The sequence below is a fragment of the Dicentrarchus labrax genome, unplaced genomic scaffold, assembly GCF_905237075.1.
Source record: "Dicentrarchus labrax unplaced genomic scaffold, dlabrax2021, whole genome shotgun sequence".
In the NCBI taxonomy this organism is placed as follows: Eukaryota; Metazoa; Chordata; class Actinopteri; family Moronidae; genus Dicentrarchus; species Dicentrarchus labrax.
In genome coordinates this window covers 14,780,507-14,801,235 of record NW_026136706.1, presented here as the reverse complement: position 1 = coordinate 14,801,235, position 20,729 = coordinate 14,780,507, and the positions used below count along the sequence as shown (strand labels likewise).

Sequence of the window (20,729 nt, the reverse complement as noted above, 5' to 3'; positions counted from 1 at the left end):
TAATGTCCAAAAGGCTGCTGTGAAAAAGGTTTATTTTTGACAGATATCTAGCAACAGAACAGAGGCAGTGTTCAACAAAGCTGTTCAAACCTTGAAATAACACATCATGTTTAAAGATAAATATACCATGAAGATACATTTTTTCCCACATACAAATACTAATAAATACGCACACGATGGTGCAGATTGTTCATACAGTACAAGGCAGAAAAAGGCAGCTCCCTTCTGCCTAAATAACTTACAGCAAAACATTGTCATGATAGGCTACTTGAACTGCTGCTGATTAAGGTTGATTCCCTTTGAATTTGGCTCCGGCTGCAGGGAACATGCGCAGTGTGCAGCGTGCTGCCTTCAGTCAGTGGAGCAGCTGTCCAGGGTTTGGAATTCCAACATGGCAGAGGCTGTGGTCAGTCTTCCCCTCACTAACTTGGAATGGTTTCAAATCGCGAGCAGCCACGCTTAACCTCGGCGAGCCATTCATCTGCGCACTCACCGGATCGATGGTACTATAAACCCTGACGCTGCCCTGTCACCTACACAGGTAAGTCTTTATCCTGTCTATCAGTGATGTTGACAATTAAAAAAGAGAAACGGAGCAGCCCTGTGCGCGCAAAACGCTCGCTGAGAGACTGTGTCGCGCATCACAGATCTGCAGCGCAGTCTGCGGACAGTCAGTTCTGCATTCTCCAAAGCAAAACGACTTGTCATCGCTTTAGTGAGGACAAAATAGAGGGGGGATGAAGTTCCGGAATTAGACCGAGTTTGCAATTAACGTTTCGCCCTCCGCGGTTTGGGGAGCTGGTTTCACACCAGTCTCTTAAATAACTTTCCTTTGCAACGAGAAGTTTTTTTTGCATGTCAGGCTGAATAAAACTTGCCGCGATAACCGCAGGCGGGAGGTTAATAGATGGGTTGTCATTGCGCTCTTAGTGGGACAACTGCTGGCAAGTAATCTATTTTAAAAGTAAAGGGAGGGAGGGAGGGGGGGGCATCACGCTGGTTTAGCCTCTTCCTCTAATAGGCGGCATGAAGAATGTGTGTTTTATGTCATCTACAGTCTCTCACATGCGTCCTATTCTCTCGTTTCAACTCGCGCAAGAAGTGACAGGCTCCAGCCGTGTGCCCTGACTGTGTGGTTTACGCGTCTCCGTGCAGGGCTTTTTTAAAAATTGTATTTGGCTCTTCATTTTTTTCATTGTACTCGCATGTTCCGTTTCCATTGGTTTTGCGTTACGCGACCTAAATGAATACCTGAGGAAAGAACAAGGGAGCGTGCGTTTTTTTAAAGTTGTGAAATCCGATAGCTGCAGGAAAGAAAAAAAAAGTGCCTGTAATGAGAAGCAACCTTTGGAATTCCTCCTCGTGAAAATTCCGATTCTGCTGTTTTCCCCTCTCCTCTTGTTTTTAGGCTTGAAGACATGATCACTAGCACCAGTATTTATGGTATGTTCATTTTGTAATTCTCATTAATATTGTTGTTATTGTTCCATGTGTGTGTTATTTGAAAAGAGGCTGTTTATTTGCAGTGATGCCTTTTTTATTTTTCTTTGTGCATGTTTGGTTTATCTTCAAAACTTTACTTAATTTGGGTGATAATAATAAGTAATCACTGAGATGAGGGGCACATTATGTGATTAATTTGTGGCATTAACAATTAGGTTCATGTGAAGGTTAAACAATTTGCCCCCATTTTAATTTGCTTTGGTTTATCTTCCTGACATTATTTATGTGCAGTTTAACTTTTTCTTTCTCATTGCACTGCTTTAACATTTTCGCTTGCATGACACTCACAATATGATTATTGTGCCTAATAGACAATGGACGTGAATTTATCCAGAAAGGTTGGAAATTGAGAGATCAAGAAATCAAATTTCAAACACAGTTAATTTAAACAGTTTTTGTGTGTGGAAACACAGGCTGCTATTATGTTATTTTCTAGCCACAAATGCAATATTTGCCCTTAACAGAATTTATACAAGATATTTTCACGACAGCTTTCAAAATGTCATTTATTAAAAAAAATATGACATGGCTGTAGCTCATGATCTCTTGTTACTGAAGAAAATCATTTCCTTTAGTGAAATGCCTGTTGTTTATAAGAAAACTGCACTGAACAATACATTCAGCCTCACACACATTACCTGGTACCAGTTGCAAATATGCTGAATCTTGTTTTCCATAATTATAAATATAAAGGATTACTGAAAAGTAAATAGCAGGACAATATTACTTGTAATAAAACAGTGATATAATATGCTGACAATATTATAATTGTAAGGTAATTTGTCCAACACGATGTGATATAGAATAACTTTCAGACAGGAAAACTTACACTTTGACTGGTTTCAGGTTTCATTTAGGAAGTTTTTTATTTACTTGTCACATTCTATAACAACTCTCCGGTGAAACTAAATCAGATTTGCTCATAAATTAGTACAAAGGCAGCGTCAGAAATAGCTGTTATTTATGTTTCAGTGGAAATGGTTTGTGACAAGCCAGTAAATGGAACTGAGCATAGATACAAAGTCAGGAGAAGTAACAAGTTGTGTGCTATCTCTCTTTTGCAAACACTTTGTCCTGAGTGAACCTTTTCCACCTCCATAGAACAATTTACTTAATTGTGTTCACACATTTCATTTGCATGTTTTGCTTTGAGAGGAAATTAACATCATCAGCAGTGAGCTGAAGTATGTTTTCATTCCTCTTCAAAAATAACAGCATTGCAGCATTTGTCACTCAGTGGAAAAAAATGTACATTACTACCACGTTCATTATGTTTGAGTGTTTGGTTGTAATGTGTTTTTGTAAAGTGGGTATTAAATTTGTTGGTCAGATTTTTATGTGTTTCATATTTAGACCCCCCTCATGCATGTGTGATGGTTGTTTTTATTACAAAATAACTTTGATTTGAGCTGCTCAGTTATGGATACTGAAATGGGTGGCAAATACTTTGGAGCAATTAATTATATTTAAATCTGTATCTACAGCTTGCATATACTCGCAATCTAAAATACTCTCAGTCTATTTAAATGTATTTCATATTTCAAACTGCACAACTCAATTGAAAACTTCTACAAGTCACAATTATGTGTTTTCATGCTGCCGTATGTTCACACCAAATTTTAGTGGGGGTTATGGTTTGAATATATGGTGCAAGACTAGGTTAATCTTGAATTACAATACATCTGCACAACAAAAACAATCTTCTTGCATTCATCAAACCATTCTCTCACACCTTGCATCCTAAATGTCCTAATTATCAAATACTACCTGAGGATCTTTATAAGAGTTCAAACCCTGGAAGGGTTCCATGTCTGATCTCCTGCAGCGTGTTAGGTGATTCTTGCAGGTCCTTACTTAACCCCAGACACCTCCGGTGTGCATGGAAAGAAGCTGACAGCTCTGTTTATTTCTGATAGGATAGTACTTATGATAGCAATCTAAGCTGTTGCTTGACATGAATCTCTGAGCCGAATTTGACGACAGATGCTGACCCTCCTGTTTTCATCACCCTCTTTACTGAGTGTCACATGTGTTCTCACTTTTAAGAGAGACTGTAAATACCAACAAGGAGTTATGGGGAGCAAAGTAAATAATTGCATCCTATTTCCCAGTGAGACAAAGATATAGACGTATACTCGGTGTATTCAGTTGTGTTATATTGACAAAGGAATTGCTTGCACATGGTGGTCAAAGCAGATGTTTTTCTCTCCACAGTGGAGTCAGTGCACCTTGTTCAATAATTCAATTTTCAAAGTAATTTTGAAATTTCTTATTTTATTCTAGGCAAAATGCTGCTCTGCCAGCTCATATTTTTGTGTACTGACTGCACCACATAAATCAAATTAGGTTTGCAGAAATTTGTGTTTTTCTATTGTTGTCTTGACCGATGTGATTGATTGAACAAGAACAAAACATTTTCAGTCCATCTAACATTCATTTGACTTGATAGTATCATGTGTCTGTGTGAAGCAATGTAGCTGATGAAAATTGACAGTATGACATAAACCATTACAACAGGGAAGCGGTATATAACAGGACCGACAATATATATATATGCACTAATGATGACAATTAAAGCTCCTGAATACCTACAGCTGACTCTGTGTAAACTACCCCTGGGATGTCTGCAATGCTAATGTAAATCGACAAAATATTCATCTTTACTGATGGATCTATTTGTCAGTAACTACAAGACATCTCTCTCATCCCTTTGACTGTTTGGTGTGAGATCAGTATAGGATTGTCATCCTAAAGCAAACACGTTAAGCGGTGTCTTCACCGTTTTTCATATAAAAAGCGAGGGAGTCCCCAATGGAGTAAGACGCTAGCAGGGGGACAAAAAAAAACTCCAATCCTTTTTCTAAGTATTCTACGTGTTCCTCCCTCCCTTCCCTCTCTTTCTTTCTTTTCGCTGTGCGTCTCCCTGTCTTGTATCCACATCTCTGTCGTTTCCCTCATGGCAGCTTGCTGTTATCTTTGTGTGTTTCTCTCTACACTGACAATTCTTGCAGTGATCTAAGTTGGACTGCATTAGAAAGTGGAGGCAGCTGTCTGTTGCTATACTGAGGGACGTGTTTGCTCTACTGCAAAGATGAAGGACCATGAATCCTTGACATCCTCCCTTTCTCTCCCCTCCTCCTCCTCCTCCTACCATCTCATTTAGACACAGCGACTGTCTGCTCAGACTTTTTTTTTTTTCCTCTGAGTGACAGCATATGGCATAGACATTTTCTAAAATGCATGTGCCTACCATTGGCTGCTTGTACTTACCCTTCATGTGTCTCCTAGCTACAGGCCTGTCATGTTTTTTTTCATCTAATTCAAACAAAATACTCACAGTTTAATTTAGTTTAACAGATTCTAGTGGATAAAACAACACAGGTTGCATATTAGGAAGCATTTAGTCTCATTGTATCACTGCAGCCCGTAATACATATCGCTCCATAGATTTCTCTGGTTCCATTCTAGCATATCTTATACCGTTTTATGTGCATGCATGTATTTGAATGTGATTGTCTGTGTGTGTGTGTGCCTGTCTGTTTCTCGTTGTGCATGTTTTCTTTTTCTAGAACTGGTTTGAAGGAAGACACAATGCCTTGTTCTCTTTCTCTTTCTTTTTTTAAGAAAGCTAATCTTTCACACATACATGGTCTTATTGTGATCCATGCCATAATGCACAATGTGCTTATAGAGCTTAGGGTTTACTAAATGACTGATTACGACAGAAATGCGTTCATGGGTCATGTTGTAGGGCTGGTTTATTCAGGCCATATGTGCCAGGCATATTATTTACACAGTATAGCATTTGTTGCCTTAAACTCCTTGTTCTCCTCATTTCAACACGTTGTAACAGAGGCTTTGTTTCACATGAGGTGTCTCTGCACTCATAAGGAGACGAGGCAGCTCCGAGCCTGTTGGGGATTGGCTAGAATAGACAATCCCCAGGTGTACTAAACTAGGTTTAGCACTAAGGCTTTTAATCTGGACTTGTAGGAGATTCATGTGCATTCATAGATTTGCCTCTGTAATTATCATACCCCCAGTGGCAGCCAGAGAGACGTTTGCCTAAATCACTGATGTCCTCATTACACTGTTTACATTTTAATTAGACATGCTAAATTCTTGATTTTTTTTTTTAGTGGCCAAAAAGATTGGAGATTTTCCTATCTTTAGTCCAGAAAAGATATACTACGCCTAGAGTGTTGCCTGGCTGTAGGTTGTAGTCTTGCAGTATGTGTGTGCATCTCGCCAAAAAAATTATAAATAAAATATAATTTTCCACAGTTCTTGCTTGTTAATGCAGCCATCGTTAGATCCCCTTAAAATGATTTGTAATGTAGTATGTGGCTGAGAGCAGCATTTGGAGGTTGCTTTATGAACAATTAAGTGGTTTTATCTATAAGAAGTCATGCAACATACAGTCCTTATGACTGAATCTGCTTCCATATCTTTAAATTATGTCTTTAGTCAGATTATTTACTGTTACTCTCAGGCAGTGAATATACCAACCCTCAAGGACTATGATTAACAAAATCTACAATTACATGGCTTTCGAAATAGCTGGCACTTTGAGCCGTCATTGTGTGCCTGAGCACTGTTGCTTATCATTGAATAACCTTGGTGAAGAGAGGTGTTTTTTCCTGTCCTTCTTCCAAGGTGTTTTTTTTTTTATTGCGTGCTGTTGGGGAGTTTCTAGAGTATTGTGAGAGAGCAGCAAGCGTTTCACAGAGAAAACTCAATATTTTGCTGTATTGAAATTCCTCCTGTGTTCTCACAAAACAGTGTCTGACTAATCTGGCAATCGAGGCCGCCATTCTAGCTAGACTGAAAACCCAAGCAACTAGAGAACCTTTAAGTACTTTTTCCCCACACCACATTTGTCAGCTTCATTATATGTAAGTCTAAGTAGTGCATGTTTGAAATGTACTTTTTTAAATTAAAACTCTCAAATTTCTCTTGATGCTGGCCTATCTTAATCAATATAACCCCTTAATTATGAGACAGTCCAAGAGACTGTGATCCCACTGCTTTGATTCGACAAAAATGTAGCTTCTTCTAAATTTAATAAGAGATAAAATATGTTACAGTAATAAAATAAAATTAGAATTTGAATACATTTCTCTCACAGAATAACACTGTATATCCAACCATTTTATTTTATCATTGTATGACAATATAATAGACTTATAATTCATGTATTGAAATACATGCTTGAATTAACTTTGATATTTATATTCAGGAGCATGCAAGGGTTTGCTTTGAATATAAAAGTGAATCTTTTGACTGTCTTTCATTGTCCCATTCATCACATCCCATGCTAATTGTCTCAAATTGATATCTGAGACAATTAGCCAAAACGATGATCAGACGAGATGTGAGCCATCAGTGGTTTTTGCAAAGTTCTCAGCGATTCATTCATCCTCCGTGGAGTCGGGGTGGCTGACAGGTTGGCATTGTGCCAGGTGCTGGCAGAGGGAGCCTTGAGTGCCAGGGACGGGGAGGGGATGGGTTGAGGTCTGCCTGATGGTGTGGAGAGGAGGGAGATGAGGATGCGCAGAGGGAAGGGAAGAGGGGATAGAGGGGTGAGTATACGCTGCCATAGAGGTTTAAGGTGTCAGGCTGCGGCAAGGCAGCGGGTGTCTGCAGTGACACTGTAACGTGACCACAGAAGCATGCGCAGAAGTGAGGCAGGATGAGTGGCTATTTGGGGATAGTCAGTGATGTTATGGATTGTTGTTATAGTACCCAGCATATTAAGGTGTAAGGTGCTGTGTTAGTTAACTACATACGCCACAAATAACCTTTTGTTTTCTTCTCGATGTGAACTCTCAACTGTTGCTACATGCAGAAATGAAATATGAAACAATAAGAAAATGTCAGTGTGTTTAATTACTGAAGTAGACCATTTAAATTCATAAAGCTGTTTCTTTTTGTCTCCCAACAACTTGCACAGTGTAAGTGAATAGTCACAAGGAGTCTTGTTGTCTGGCGTGTGGCCTATTTGACAGTCCCTCTTAGAGTCCACACGGAATTAGATTAATTTAAATCAGAAAAATGAAGAGTGCAAAAAAAAAAGAGCGCTCAAGAGTTCAGCATCATCACAGAGCTTTACGAAGGTTGACACTTCTTTTGTGTTCATTATCAGGAAATCACCTCAGGGAGTCGTGTTGACTTTGCATGGCCTAAAATAGCTGTTACAGTGGACTGCCCCATGCTCACTCACTCACTTCCACTCTTAAGTATCTGGGGAGGCAAGGTGGAAATACCAAACCCAGGTTTTACCGAGAAAAGCTAAACATAGCAAAGGAAATCAAGCTATTTGTCCAAGTGCACTGTCTAGGATGTTATGTGCACTAAACAAAAGCTTCTTTTTAAAAAGGTATGAGACCAGTGTGCAACTAGTATTACATCTACAGAAATAAGAAGTGTTCAGAATGATTTTAGCTGGTTGTTGGCAAAAGCTCAATTTGCCCACAGATCCTTTCTTTCCTAGAATGAAATAAAAACTAAAAGCATATTTTTATTGTTATACCTATATAGGTCAAATTCTCTCCTGATTTAAAGGAAAATGTATTAACAATATTTCATTGTTGGCATTAATAGGCCTGCACTTGGTTTATAGCAGCATTTCTATACTGTACAGAACAATAGTAGATTCATTTACTTGGAGCGTGATGTTTCTGCAGTCCAAACCCTGACTGCATTGCCTCTCCCACATCTTTAAATGGATCCCATGAGTCTTCAGCTCTGTTGTTTCCATTATTCATTTCAAAACTTCCATGTAGCATGTAGAGGCTAGAGGGGTGAAAAATAATTTTGTGTCTGAAAAAACTGATGTAGAGCAAAGTCACTGCTTTATGCAAAGTGTGCCATGCCTTGGGAGCATGTGAGCTGGCGTACTGTAGGAGGAGTGAGAGCTTGGGCAAGGCATGTGTGTGTGTGTGTGTGTGTGTGTGTGTGTGTGCGTGTGCGTGTGCCTGTCTGTGTGTGTCTGTGTGTTCCTGTCAGTCTGTCAGCTAGGCCTAATGTGGCTCCCTAGAGGTACCTGGGGGAGACCCATCTAGCACCCAGTCAGCCTCTGCTGGCGGCCAAGTGGTGACAACGGGTTCCCACAGAGAGAGGAAGTGTCATAGTATGTATGTAAACTAGTGACAGATGACTGGAGACATGTGGCCTGTAGACACTGGGCCTGAAAGTAAAGCAGTTTTGCCTCTTCGACTTCCTTTCTCTCTTCCCACTTGAGACTTCAGAGAGTGAGCATCAGGCTCCACAACAGCACGGAATACATTGACAACAAGTCAAAGATGTGAATAAAAAGGATGCAAATCATTTGGCATGAAAAGACACATGCTATGCGCAAAGGTTTCATTTTCCTTTGAAAAGCTGTAGCAAAGGAGTGAGGAGTTTTTCGTGTGCGGAGCTTCAGGCAGCTTTTCTAGGCCACAGGTCATGTAGGTCAGTGTTACACTCCCTGCAGCCTCACTTCAACCCTCGGTCTGGAAATAGAACATGCAACGTCACCCAGCCAGGAGGGAGGTAGATTCCAGACCTCAGTGGCCACGGGCTGCACATGTGGAATCTGCTCGTGTAGTTGACCCCAAACGTTTGAAACTCAGAATGCTCCCAGTAGGATATTGTTATTTCATGCATACCCAAATGAGCAAGGCTGTAAGAATTGCCTTGTACAAAGTGGACCAGTATACTTAAACTCTTCACTGTCGGCTGTTCACAATTCATCAAGGGATCTCGCATTGGCCAGAGGCAGATTTATTTAACAGTATGCACATAACCTGTGAGAGAGGCAAAACATAAACTGTAGAGTAGTTGTTTTTTATTGCATATTTCAGCCAGGAGGCCATTTGCCTACTTTCTTCTTTTAAGCATTCATTGAAATGAGCGGAAAGCTGGCACATGGAAGATTGACATCCAACCAGCATACAGTGAGGAATCAAGCAAGCTTTTTTAAAGATTTTTATCCAAGCTTTGCAATTACAGGCCATGAATCGACTCTGCTATTAGGCTTATTACTATTTTTGTCTCATAAAGCCATTAAAACAAGAGTTTACCTAATAGTGTTTCCAGGACGCTATGACTAAATTTAAACTACAACTCTAGTTAGCATGTGCCATATTCAGTATTTGTCTTAAGTGTTTGAATATTATAAAATGTGAATTGGATGTTAATACTGTGGTTCTGTTTCCTTTTTTTTTGTAGTAGTTTAATTTCACACACATTTAGGTTTTGTAAAAAGGATTTGCAGAAAGAACAGGTAGTAAAATATGGCCTTTAAAAACAGTCAAACAAAAATAATCACTATTTCCTTGTACATACTTATTCACACTAATGTTACCTGGAAAGACAGGCAAGCCGTCAATAACTCGATATAGTGCAATGAAAGGTCACCAATCTAAATGCAAACTTAAATTGAAAGACACAATATAACCTCATGTGAAAATCTGCTACTTGCTTTATTCTTGTTTTTAAGCACCTTTGTGCAGCACTTAGCAGATATGAACTCGCTAGCTTAGCTAGCATAGCTTGAACACTGATAACTATGACAGAGGCAGCGATTATCAGTAATTCAAATATTTAGACAGTAGTGTTATTTGTTATTTGAGTTATTATAGTTGGACTCAGTGTGTGCATCTGGTAACATATGATCGTTTGTGAGTTATGATGGTGAACACCTGGTCCTAATAGTGACCAATTGAGAGAAAGCATGTAGAAGTGACACCTCCTGATCCTGCTTTCTATCCAGGGAAGTAAAATCTATCAGCACTGATGAGTTTGTGCTCCATCAAATATATCTGTGCCAAACTGTTTATTGTGAGCTCCAAAAGCGCTATTGTGCTATTCTCTAGTCCATGTGGTGCAAAGAGCCAATTCACATTTCAGCAATGGGTGACCCTGGGTTGTGTATATTGATGAGTGGGATTTGTTTCTTAATAGAATTGTGTCTAATTAATTAGCTTTTAATTGGTTGAACTCTGAACATGCAAATACAGCACAATGTAGAACAATCATTACTATAAATTGCACAAAGAACCGCATGTTGAGGCCAACTTAATGAAATGTGTTGGTTCTGTCTGTTAATTTTAATTTTCAATTTTAATTTTGATTTTTTTTTTGAATAATTGTGGTGTAAAATTCTTCCAAACTTGCCCGAGGAATGGATTTATAACACCATCAAGGTGTTAGTTAAACAAAGAGAATGTAGAAATATTTGAAATGCCTAACTCTGTTTCTAATAATTATCTCATTTATTTTTCACAATTGCTTTGTGCCACAGATTAACCTTTTTTCTTTCCTTAATTTTATAATCTATTAAGGAAAACCCTGGAATCACTTTCATTGCACAGCCCTTCTTGCTTTCTTGCCTCATTTCTATCAAAGCACTCTTCCAGGGCTAACACTCTCATATTCACCTGCTTTATGTGGTTGTCTTCAATGGACACTGACAGCTCTCATTCAGAACCTTTGCCTTCAACATAAATTACCCTCCTGGAACAATTAAATAATTCATATTTTGTAGGAATATTTGTGTTTATATATTTTATAGGTCTGTATTTCCAGTGTAGAATATTTAGTTTGGACCATTAGTGACCACAAACAGCTCTTGCCTATGACTGGTTCCTTTTTAGAGCAAGAAAGTAAGTCAATTTAGGCAACGGTGTAGAGCCCGAGTCTACACTAGTCTTTGACCATGTTACTGTGTTGCATTTTGTGTCTTTGAAGTTTGCAAGTGTTTAAGTAACTTGTTGAAAAGAAGAACATAGACTGCAGCCTTATTAAAGCTTGTTTCACTGACATGCCTGGCTTCTACTGCTTAAATGGCAATTTTCAAGAAATAGATGGAGCCAGATTACAGTAACAATGATATAAATGATACAAAACAATGTGGAAATATGGAATAATTTGTAATTTTGTAGCTTCAAAGGGTACTATAGTGTTTTATTCTCACATTATCATATGCAAAATTGCATTTCCACATATTTTTCTAATTATATACATATGTCATTATGAAATGTGATCAAAGCATCCCATAATATAAAACCTGGAAGTCTGAAAACAGTAAGTCCTCACTTTTCCATATTGAACCATATTAAACCACAGAAAAAAGTTATCTCAAACCTTTGTGTGATAATTTTCTGTGCAGCAGATTCTGACACAACTTGTAACATTCGCTGTCACAATTATCACAATGATAACAACATATTGGACACTGTACTCATCGAAAGGAAACAGCAGCTTCACTCACTATCTCTGCACATCAGTCAACAGGTGGCTCTGTGTACATAATCTCATCTAACTGAATAAGCTTGGAGTTTCTTCTTGCTTGTGTCTGTTTTTACTTATGAAATACTTTAATGACTGCTGAATGCTGGCAGGAGGAGACTTAAAATTTCTCATGATAAATGCTGCACTCAGCAAATAAGTTTCTGTTCATGTGCATGGATTTCTGTATAGGGAATGACTTCATGCTTTTCAACCCCCATCTCAAACTCATGTTGAACTGTACTCAACATATCTTGTTAAATTATACAGAGAATGTGTATGAGATGCTGCACAAAACATCCAAAACATTAGCAGCCGATTTGCTTTGACAGTGCAGCCATAAAAAAACATGACATAGTGCTGGAAAAAGTGGGTACAAAATATATGAATTTGATATTCCCATTTCATTACTTTAAAGTACTTTTAAATTTTAATATCACATACATTAAAATGAGTAATATTAAATCCCCCGTACTTTTCAGCGAATGCTGTAATTCAGCACCGTGTTGCTGTACTGACCATGCCACCTTAGCTCTTAGAAGCCATTGTTTGCCAGTGGGCGAACCAATCTCCTAGACAGCTCTTTCCTTGTAAAAGTTCCCCTTTATGGCTTCACTACTTCACTCCAGTAACTTTATTACAGTATAGCTGAGAGATTTCTATTTCATATTGACCTAAGATTGCTTCAGTTGTCTCATTTCACCTTTTGTCTGGCCTGTGTTGGAGAAGTGACCTTCTTTGAGACTTGCAGTCGATACCGCAGAATGCTTCAGAATGCTTCAATGAAAAGCTGGCAGTGGTTACAGGCAAACATCCTTTTTCTGTTCACTTGGGTATTTCCAATTAGAGTTCAATTTAAAGTTTAATCAGTTTAACGTGTAAGGAAACAGTAAATATAATGACAGATGGCCCTGGCTTACCTTGTGTACGCAAAACAGAATTTACTTTTGAACTTCACTTGTGGATTTGAATTCATGCCTGTATAAATTCGTGGAATGGTTTTAGATAAATTCAAACAAATTTTCTTTCCTGTCTTAATTTTTCTTCAGTTGGAGTTCATGTAGGTTGTGTTGTGATACAGGAAAGAGGATTTAGCAGTGTTGTGTTCTGTATGATGTTTCTGTCATAGAGAAAAGGCTAGTTAGTGTTTACATTCTGATCAAAGCAGAGATGTTGGCTATATTTTTATGGTAGTAATTGCTTACACATTGGTGTGCAGCAGCTGGCAGTTCTTTGTTAGCTATAAACGGAGCAGCAGTTTGTCTGAAAGGTTGACGTAATGCCACTGGCTGTGTAGCTAGCTGTTTGTAAAAGAAAAAAAATTACAACACGTTTTCATTCTGATTTGTGTCTCAAGATCACTTTGTGAGGAATGAGATTTTTTTACAATGTGATTTGCTTCCTGTCTTAACCAGGTTAACATGGCTGTAAAGTCTAATGGTTGGAAGTGTGAAGTAATCACAGTTGTGAATCGGACCAGTGAACAAGATAATCTGTTAATTTCCAACGGGGGTCGGCCTGCTGGTTTGAAAATCAGATGACTGGCTCCTGGTGCCATTAAACCGCCGCCTTGCAGTGAAAGTCAAAATGTTCTGAATGTGATAAAAAAATCCAGAAAATCCTACCAAAATGTTCCTGTTTGCGTTTTTGTTCCCCCTCACCAGCATGTGCCTCTTTGATTGGAGTCTTCCTTTGGGTAACAGGACTTTGGGGAGTGAAGATGTTAGTGAGTAGCTTTTGGTCAATGAGCCTTCATGTAGCAAGGTCACAATCTGCCTCTCCTCTCTTTTGAAGTGTGTAAGTGATCCCTCAAGAGACAGAGTAGCTAGGTTCATAGAGGCTTGCAAAACCACTGCCTCTACTGTACATGTGAAACAAGTTTCACCAAGTGCTTGAATTCAACGACTGTGTTCTTTCAACTAACAAGCCATTTGAGTATTCATCAGTATTATGCACTACAGAACACTATGAAGCCTGTCTCCTATAATTGTCTTATTTTATTCAGTGTACAAGTTCTACTTGTGTGTGGAGAGCTGTTAGTTTAGCATGTGTGTGAATTTAGCTGTACTTAGGGTAGTAATGGAAGATGTAGCCTCGGGGGCCTCTTGGCCTGAAGAGTCATGGTTTAATTAGCATCACTGAGACAGAGAAATGACAGCTCAGAAAATCTCTCAACCTCACGATTTACTGTATTACAGAGAAATATGAGAAATACATGTTCCCCTCAAGCCAATAGAGTTTATCATTAGCTTAACCCAAAAATCCATGGGATGTGAGAATCCAGGGTAGGTAGCAAAGAATGCATTATGTTGTCAAATTGAAGTTTTCACTATATGTCTACAGTCACAGAAAATCACAGTCAAATGTGCCATATATGAGCATCTTTCGCACAACCCACTAACACAACTCACACTACCATATTGCTGTCACTAATGGCAACTAATAATTCTCAGTATGAGATACTGGGAAATATTGATGTTACCTAATGGGGATTGCATTACTGAGTTTGTTAAAAAGCAACAAATCAACAAGTTATTATTATGCTGTGGAAGCTGGTCAACAGATACAAAAGCACATTGCACAGACACCTTATCTCATAAGTATGACTTACTATTTTGTATCTCTTGAATTATTAGATCAGGATCTCGTGATTATAAGAAAAGATCTTAAAATTACTAGATCAGGATCGTTGTGCCAGCAGTGTAAGTGTCTTGAACTAAATGGTTTTTATCCCACATTAAAGTTAGAGCAAAATGTTGTATGGGTTAATTTTTATAGAATTTATCATTTGGCTTTCCTTTCACTTTTTCAATGGACACACAGTTCTGTTCCTTAATCGCAAATAATGGAAATGAAACTCCATGCCATCCTTTACTTTGAAAACCGGGAGTATTCCTCAGTTGGATTTGTGGTAGCTTTAAGTGGCTGACTATATAATGCTGTACATGAATCTTTCGATTGATTCAATGTTCATTCAGGACATTACCGGGAATAATTAATGTGAAAGCATTTCGGGAACATCTGTCCCATAATTGTGAAACTGTATTCAAAAGTCACTTCCAGCAGCTCCCTAGAGCTTTATTGCGATCACCGTAAATGATAGATTGTGTACATGAAACAGAGTGGAGGCTGATTTGACCACGCAAATGCAAATGGTGGGTACCTTGACCACAATGCCTTCTAGCTGGTCAGACTGGACACAACGACTTGAGATCCGTGCGCAGTTTTGACATATTAATATTAATGCAATCCCCATTAAGTAACATCAATATTTCCCAGTGTCTCATACTGAGAACAAAATAGTAGATTAAATCTCTTGTATTAATGAGATGAATTAAAAGATAATAACTCATAATTACGAGATAAGGCATCCAATTTTTTTTCTTTTATGAATGCAATCCGCTTCCATAAACAGATGTGTCAAAATGAGTTACTACACGTGTTGCAAACGATTGTAGTATCTGTAAAAGATCACATGTAACAATGAAATATGCATTATTTTGTCTATATTCTTCTGTCTTCAGCACTTTGAATATATGCAAACACGAATCTCACAAAAAGAACAAAACCAACAGCTTTTAATCCATCGCTCAATACCCTGTTTATGTCCTTCCCTCCTAATGAAGATGTGATGTAATTTCCTAAAACAGCTGGACACTGTAGTTTTTAACAAATATTTCCCAAACAGTATTAAATAGTGATTTTGTTTGGGACTTTAACAGTTGCCTGTTAGACATGTGGCCTGCGATGAGTATCTACTGCAGCAGGATGGTGTGTGTGTAGGGTTGACTCAAAATAAACTACAATACCTATGTTCATTATAATGAAGGAACATGGCAGCATCAACTTCAGCACCTTGTGCATTCCCTTCTCTCATCCTCAGCATTGGTGTGCACTTATCACCACTTTGAACACTAAAACATTTACACAGTACACAGTATACTATATATATACTATCTCTAAGTCAGACTTGTTTAATTGTAATTTAAAATCCAAAGTGGGCATTTGTACAGTTAAACTATGAATTGATTTCCAAGTTTACATTTTCGTATTACGTTTCAGATTAATTATTAAAATCATCAGCAGCTCTATGCCAGCAAACTGTTTTATTCTGTAACAAGCTCTTATAGCTGCTGTTGAAATAATGTGCAGCTCTGTAGATTAATACAGTTTTAGGAGCAAGCTTTCTTGTTCTTTTTTCATTATCACCATCTTATGTATAACACATACACAAGACATATATAACTTAAGGTGCAGGAGAAGTTTTAGAAGTGAAACCATGTGGCATTGAATTATCTTCCTGGCAGAATGGCATACAGTTTGTTTTTGAAACAGTTGAACTGCTAAACAGCTGCAGAAACCATCCTTCTCAATCCCATACGCTGATATCAGGATACTGTTAACACTGGTTAATAGTGGTAAAAACAACTGCTAATTTAAGAAAAGGCTTACTTAGGTTTTAGTCTTGTGTTGTTGCCTTTATTTTGTGACATTTTGTATTGTGCTTCTGTGTAGTAGTGAGACTATATAATATGTTGCAAACAGGAAACTGGTTGGCGAATGTATGAAAATATGGGTGCGAGAGGTGTTTGATGTTTACTGACTAATTTAACTTAGCATACAAGTTGAATTCAGACTTATTATGGGTGATTAGACGTAATGAGGCTACTTGGGCCTGTTGGGGTAACTGCATATTTTTAATTCACAATAGGTTTTAATAGTTTTATCTGAACAATGTGTTATTTTCATGTCTTGCATTCATAATGCTTGTATATACACAAACGGACAAGCACAGATGCACAGGGTCCACATTGAGTGTTTTATTTATTAGATCATCCAGGCGAGAAGATGACTTGTGGCATCTCCTTTTAGAAAATTAGAAAAATTGTTGTACTTAATACTAAAAATATTTGTCTAGTAAAAGTTTGCAGAACCTGCTGTTCAAGGCCACATATTTGTAATTTGGGCCATCACAGACACTGGAATTTAGTTTCCAGTAGTAATGCCTCCATTTTGGACTTGTATTTCAAGGAATACAGTTGGCAGTGTCTGTGAGTGGGAAGCCAGTTAGGGATCATGTTGCAAACACTAGAAACTCGTACTGGTTGGTCAGGGCACCTGCACAGAGGGATGGGATCTGGCTGATATATATACAGTATGTCTGCTGCCCTTCCCAGCGATGACAAAGACTGCTCTGATTTCTAATTGAGAATATGGGACAGATTTCACGATTAATGATGGAAATATAGCGCATGGAGAAGTCTTTATGGGTTGTACTGACAATTGCTAGAAGAAAAAAAACACCACAACACACAAGAAAAAAATAAGATATGAATATAACATCCTATATGACAATTTACAATTCAGATGTCTCCACCTGTCCATGGAACCATTGTTTGCCATGATATATTGTCACGACCACATTCATTTCAATATGATTTCTGCATGCCTCCACACTTTGCTTTGTCTGCACCAATTGACTCAGTTGAGTTTGCACCAGAATTTCCATTAATTTCTTTGAATGCTTCATTTCCCACCTGCAGCTACAGTTGTGTATTTTTTCAGCATGTGTTCGATTTATCCATTCAGTGCATCAGTTTCTTTGAATATACCTGGTAAGATGTATAACTCGACTCAGATAGAACTGAGACCGTGTTTAAAAAAGAAAATTCATGATCCATAATTCCACATTACAGTATAACTTCCTTATTTTTAAGAAGTTTAACAAATAATAGTACTGTGTGTCCCAGTATTGAGTTATAAACCACATTGTCAAATATCTCCAACTGAAAGAAACTGATTAGGTGTTTAATCAGTCTGTCAACATAAAATTAACCAAATGAATTACAATCTTGACAAATGGTCATTTATCACATAAAATACCAAACATTTGTTGGCGAGCTTCACGCATAAAGAATTGCTTTCTTGTTGTTGGAGGCGTGGCATTTTTTCAGTATTAAATACAGTAGATACAGAGCATGTAATAAAGAAAGTGTCAATGTTAGACTCTTAGCTTTTTTCACCCTGTTTGATCTAAGATATTCTGCTACAGGTAAAGTTTCCGACATTTAGGATAGCTCCTTTAAATAACTAATCTATGTTAACTAAACTGAAATTATAACATCTCTGTCACAATTGACTCACTTTGCTTCCTGTACCATTATCAGTATTATTATGACTACAAAGAGAGGTCCTATCACAGGAAGCTCTCTACTTGACAGGCAGATCAAATACAATAAACATACTGTAAGAGTGTGCTTGTACAGTCATTTTCCACCTTTATGTTCGGATTAGAACAGAATCCACTGGGATCATGGACTTTGATAGTGTGGAGACATGTAGTAATTTGCTGCCATGGGTGGTCAGACAGTGAAATGTATGGGCAGTAGCCCTGGAAAAAACAGTGACTGAGGAAGGCATATCTTTTCTAAATGAGGGGTTAAATGGCACCCTGCCGTCTAAAGATTGGAATTACTGCCACATGGAGCTCTAAATTGAGTTTAAATAGTCTTAACTTGATATGTGAGATGAATGGGAGTCTGTAGCCATACCGATTACCATTTCACATTGTATTAGAATGTTTTGCCCCACCCCTACTTAGAATATCTCCAGTGAATTTGAATATGAATATGAGCTTGTTTTTATTTATAAATGTAATTACTGTCTGTCTGCAATATTTGCACGCTTGTCAAGTAGAGTGGTCTGTGTGTGCAGAATAAAAGCAAAAGCTCCCATAATTATGTTTACGTCCAGCGATGAAAATCCCAGGGTTGTAATGATCAGTAATTATAAATACTTTTCAGCATGTCTACTGCCTCAGCTGGGACTATTGTGTGGTGTGAAGTGCAGAGTTTGTGCAGCTTAATTATGACATTGTACATGACTAAATGTACCAGTCTGCTTCTGCTCTGCAAAACACTTCCAGTGCATAATCACGCTCAAGTCTGACTTTAAAGAGCTCATTACAGTTAGTTTTCTAAAGAGCGGCTTATTAAACACAGTTACCTAATAAGCATCTTTGGTGGTGCAAATTGGTAAAAATGGTAATGAGTCTGATTAGGCCACGTTTCAATTACGACAGCTTTCACTTCCCTCTCCCTCAACCCTCCCACCTTCCCCTCCCCCAAACCAAAAAAGAGGAAGGAAAGTCCAGCTCTTTATGCTTGGGAATCCTCCTGGAAGGCATTTCTCTCTCTCACTCTCTCTCTTTCTCCCTCTATCTTGCTGTCTCTCTCTCTCTCGCGCGCCACACACACACACACACACACACACACACACACACACACACACACACACACACAGAAAGAGGAAAAGAAAACCGCTCTGCCACCTCTGTGTTTCCTTTCAGCAGCACAGTAATGAATAGAGAATTGTGCAAGCGGCGGTCCAATTTACGCACTGGGAAATTGGATGGACAGAGTGGAGGCCCACTCTTGTTTGCTTAAAAACGGCCTAGGCTACCAGATTAATAGTTCCCAAAAAGGTCAGCATCTCTGTTTCATCGATGATGATCACTGAACCAGAAATTAAACACCATAGCATAGCATAACACCATGGCATCACATGTCAAATGCATTTCGGGTCCACCTGGTCTCCTTTTCTTCAGTGAGAGTGAGATTGTCTATAAAGTATATGATATATAACATAAATTGTCAGGACATCACTTTTATTCACTGTGGTGATTCTAAAGAATTTTGTGCTGTGAAGACAAATGTGTGTTTTCTCAAATTTAGCAGGGTGATAATTTAGATATGAATCAACCAATAAGATAACTCCAAAAATTGCATAAATGTCAGACCAAAACAATTATTTTCCTATACCATCATCTCAAATTTACCATAGAGGATTATACAGATCCATGAATTGACAAACACATTAGTCAAACAAACAAAGGCTGTATTTGTTGGTGGCTGATCAGTGGAATTTGAGCTCGAGCCCCGAGGCTATCTGAAAACATTCCACTAATGGAGCGCTCTGTAATTATACCATTTCAAAGAAAGACAAAGGAACCTGTGGATGTTGTATTTGAATTTCCAGGCAGGTGGAATAAAGGACAACGTTTTACCGTACTACCAAAGTACAAGATCATTATGCTAATGCACTGTGTGTGTCTGCGCATGTGGGTGCATTTGTGTCTATTTATGTGCTAGTGTTTATATGCCTGTTTGTGTGTGGATGCATTTACTGTCCATTGCCATAATCTTTGTCTAAAAACTCAGATTGTTGTTCAAATAGTATTTTTTATAAATATCACGTTAAGAGAAAACTGGTTGACATATTAAATTACTTTACACTTCCACACAACAACATAAATTATGATGACAATATAAATGCGGCTGCTATTGCTGTAATACCAAAACTCTTTTGTTATTTAACATGGTTAAAAAATCTACGTATCCTTTTGTTTCTTTGTGTAGGTTCTGTATTAATAGAACAGACTTTTTGGCTTGTAGAAGAGAAAATGTCTTGTTCCACAAATCCAAATCTCAGGTTTGAGTTATTTTCGATATACACAGTGCAAATCTGTTTTTAGCAGGGTGCTGTATTTATATAATCATCTTGGAAGGTTTCCATTTTATAAAATACCTGATGCTCAGTGATCTCAAGTACACTTTGCGAGTAGCACTTCTTTGATTGTCCAAAGTGGCACATTGTTCAGAGAGGATTAACAGTAATAGAAGAATCTCACTCAATAAGCTGTTATTGACAAAATGGGCCTTGAGTGTTAATGAACTCTGCTGAATGATTTTACAAAAACCATTATCCTGATACTTGCACTGAAGCGTCAGTAAAGGCTGTGAATGGCTCAGATTTTTTTGGCAGACAACACGGTGCTAGTTGCTACTGCCCAAATACTGTTCTGTTTGTTTTGAAGGGAACATTTTCCTCAGCAATAATGTGGAATTTTTTTTATTTTCGAAAGTTTGTTAAAAAAGGTATTTAATGTAGTA

The 20,729-nt window shown here is 38.1% G+C and overlaps 1 protein-coding gene across 3 annotated transcripts in view; it reads left to right on the top strand.

The window, feature by feature from the left end:
* Positions 1-347: 347 nt before the first annotated feature.
* fign (fidgetin) overlaps positions 348-20,729 on the top strand; it is a 29,494-nt gene continuing 9,112 nt past the window's right edge. The window contains exons 1-2 of one of the 3 annotated variants that reach the window (XM_051404562.1): positions 348-541; positions 1,409-1,443. In XM_051404562.1, coding sequence (XP_051260522.1) covers positions 1,419-1,443 — 25 coding nt within the window. In that variant the 5' untranslated portion in view covers positions 348-541; positions 1,409-1,418. Of the gene's footprint in view, positions 542-1,000; positions 1,444-20,729 lie in introns of those variants that run through there. The other 2 variants (XM_051404566.1, XM_051404563.1) reach the window with 2 other exon arrangements.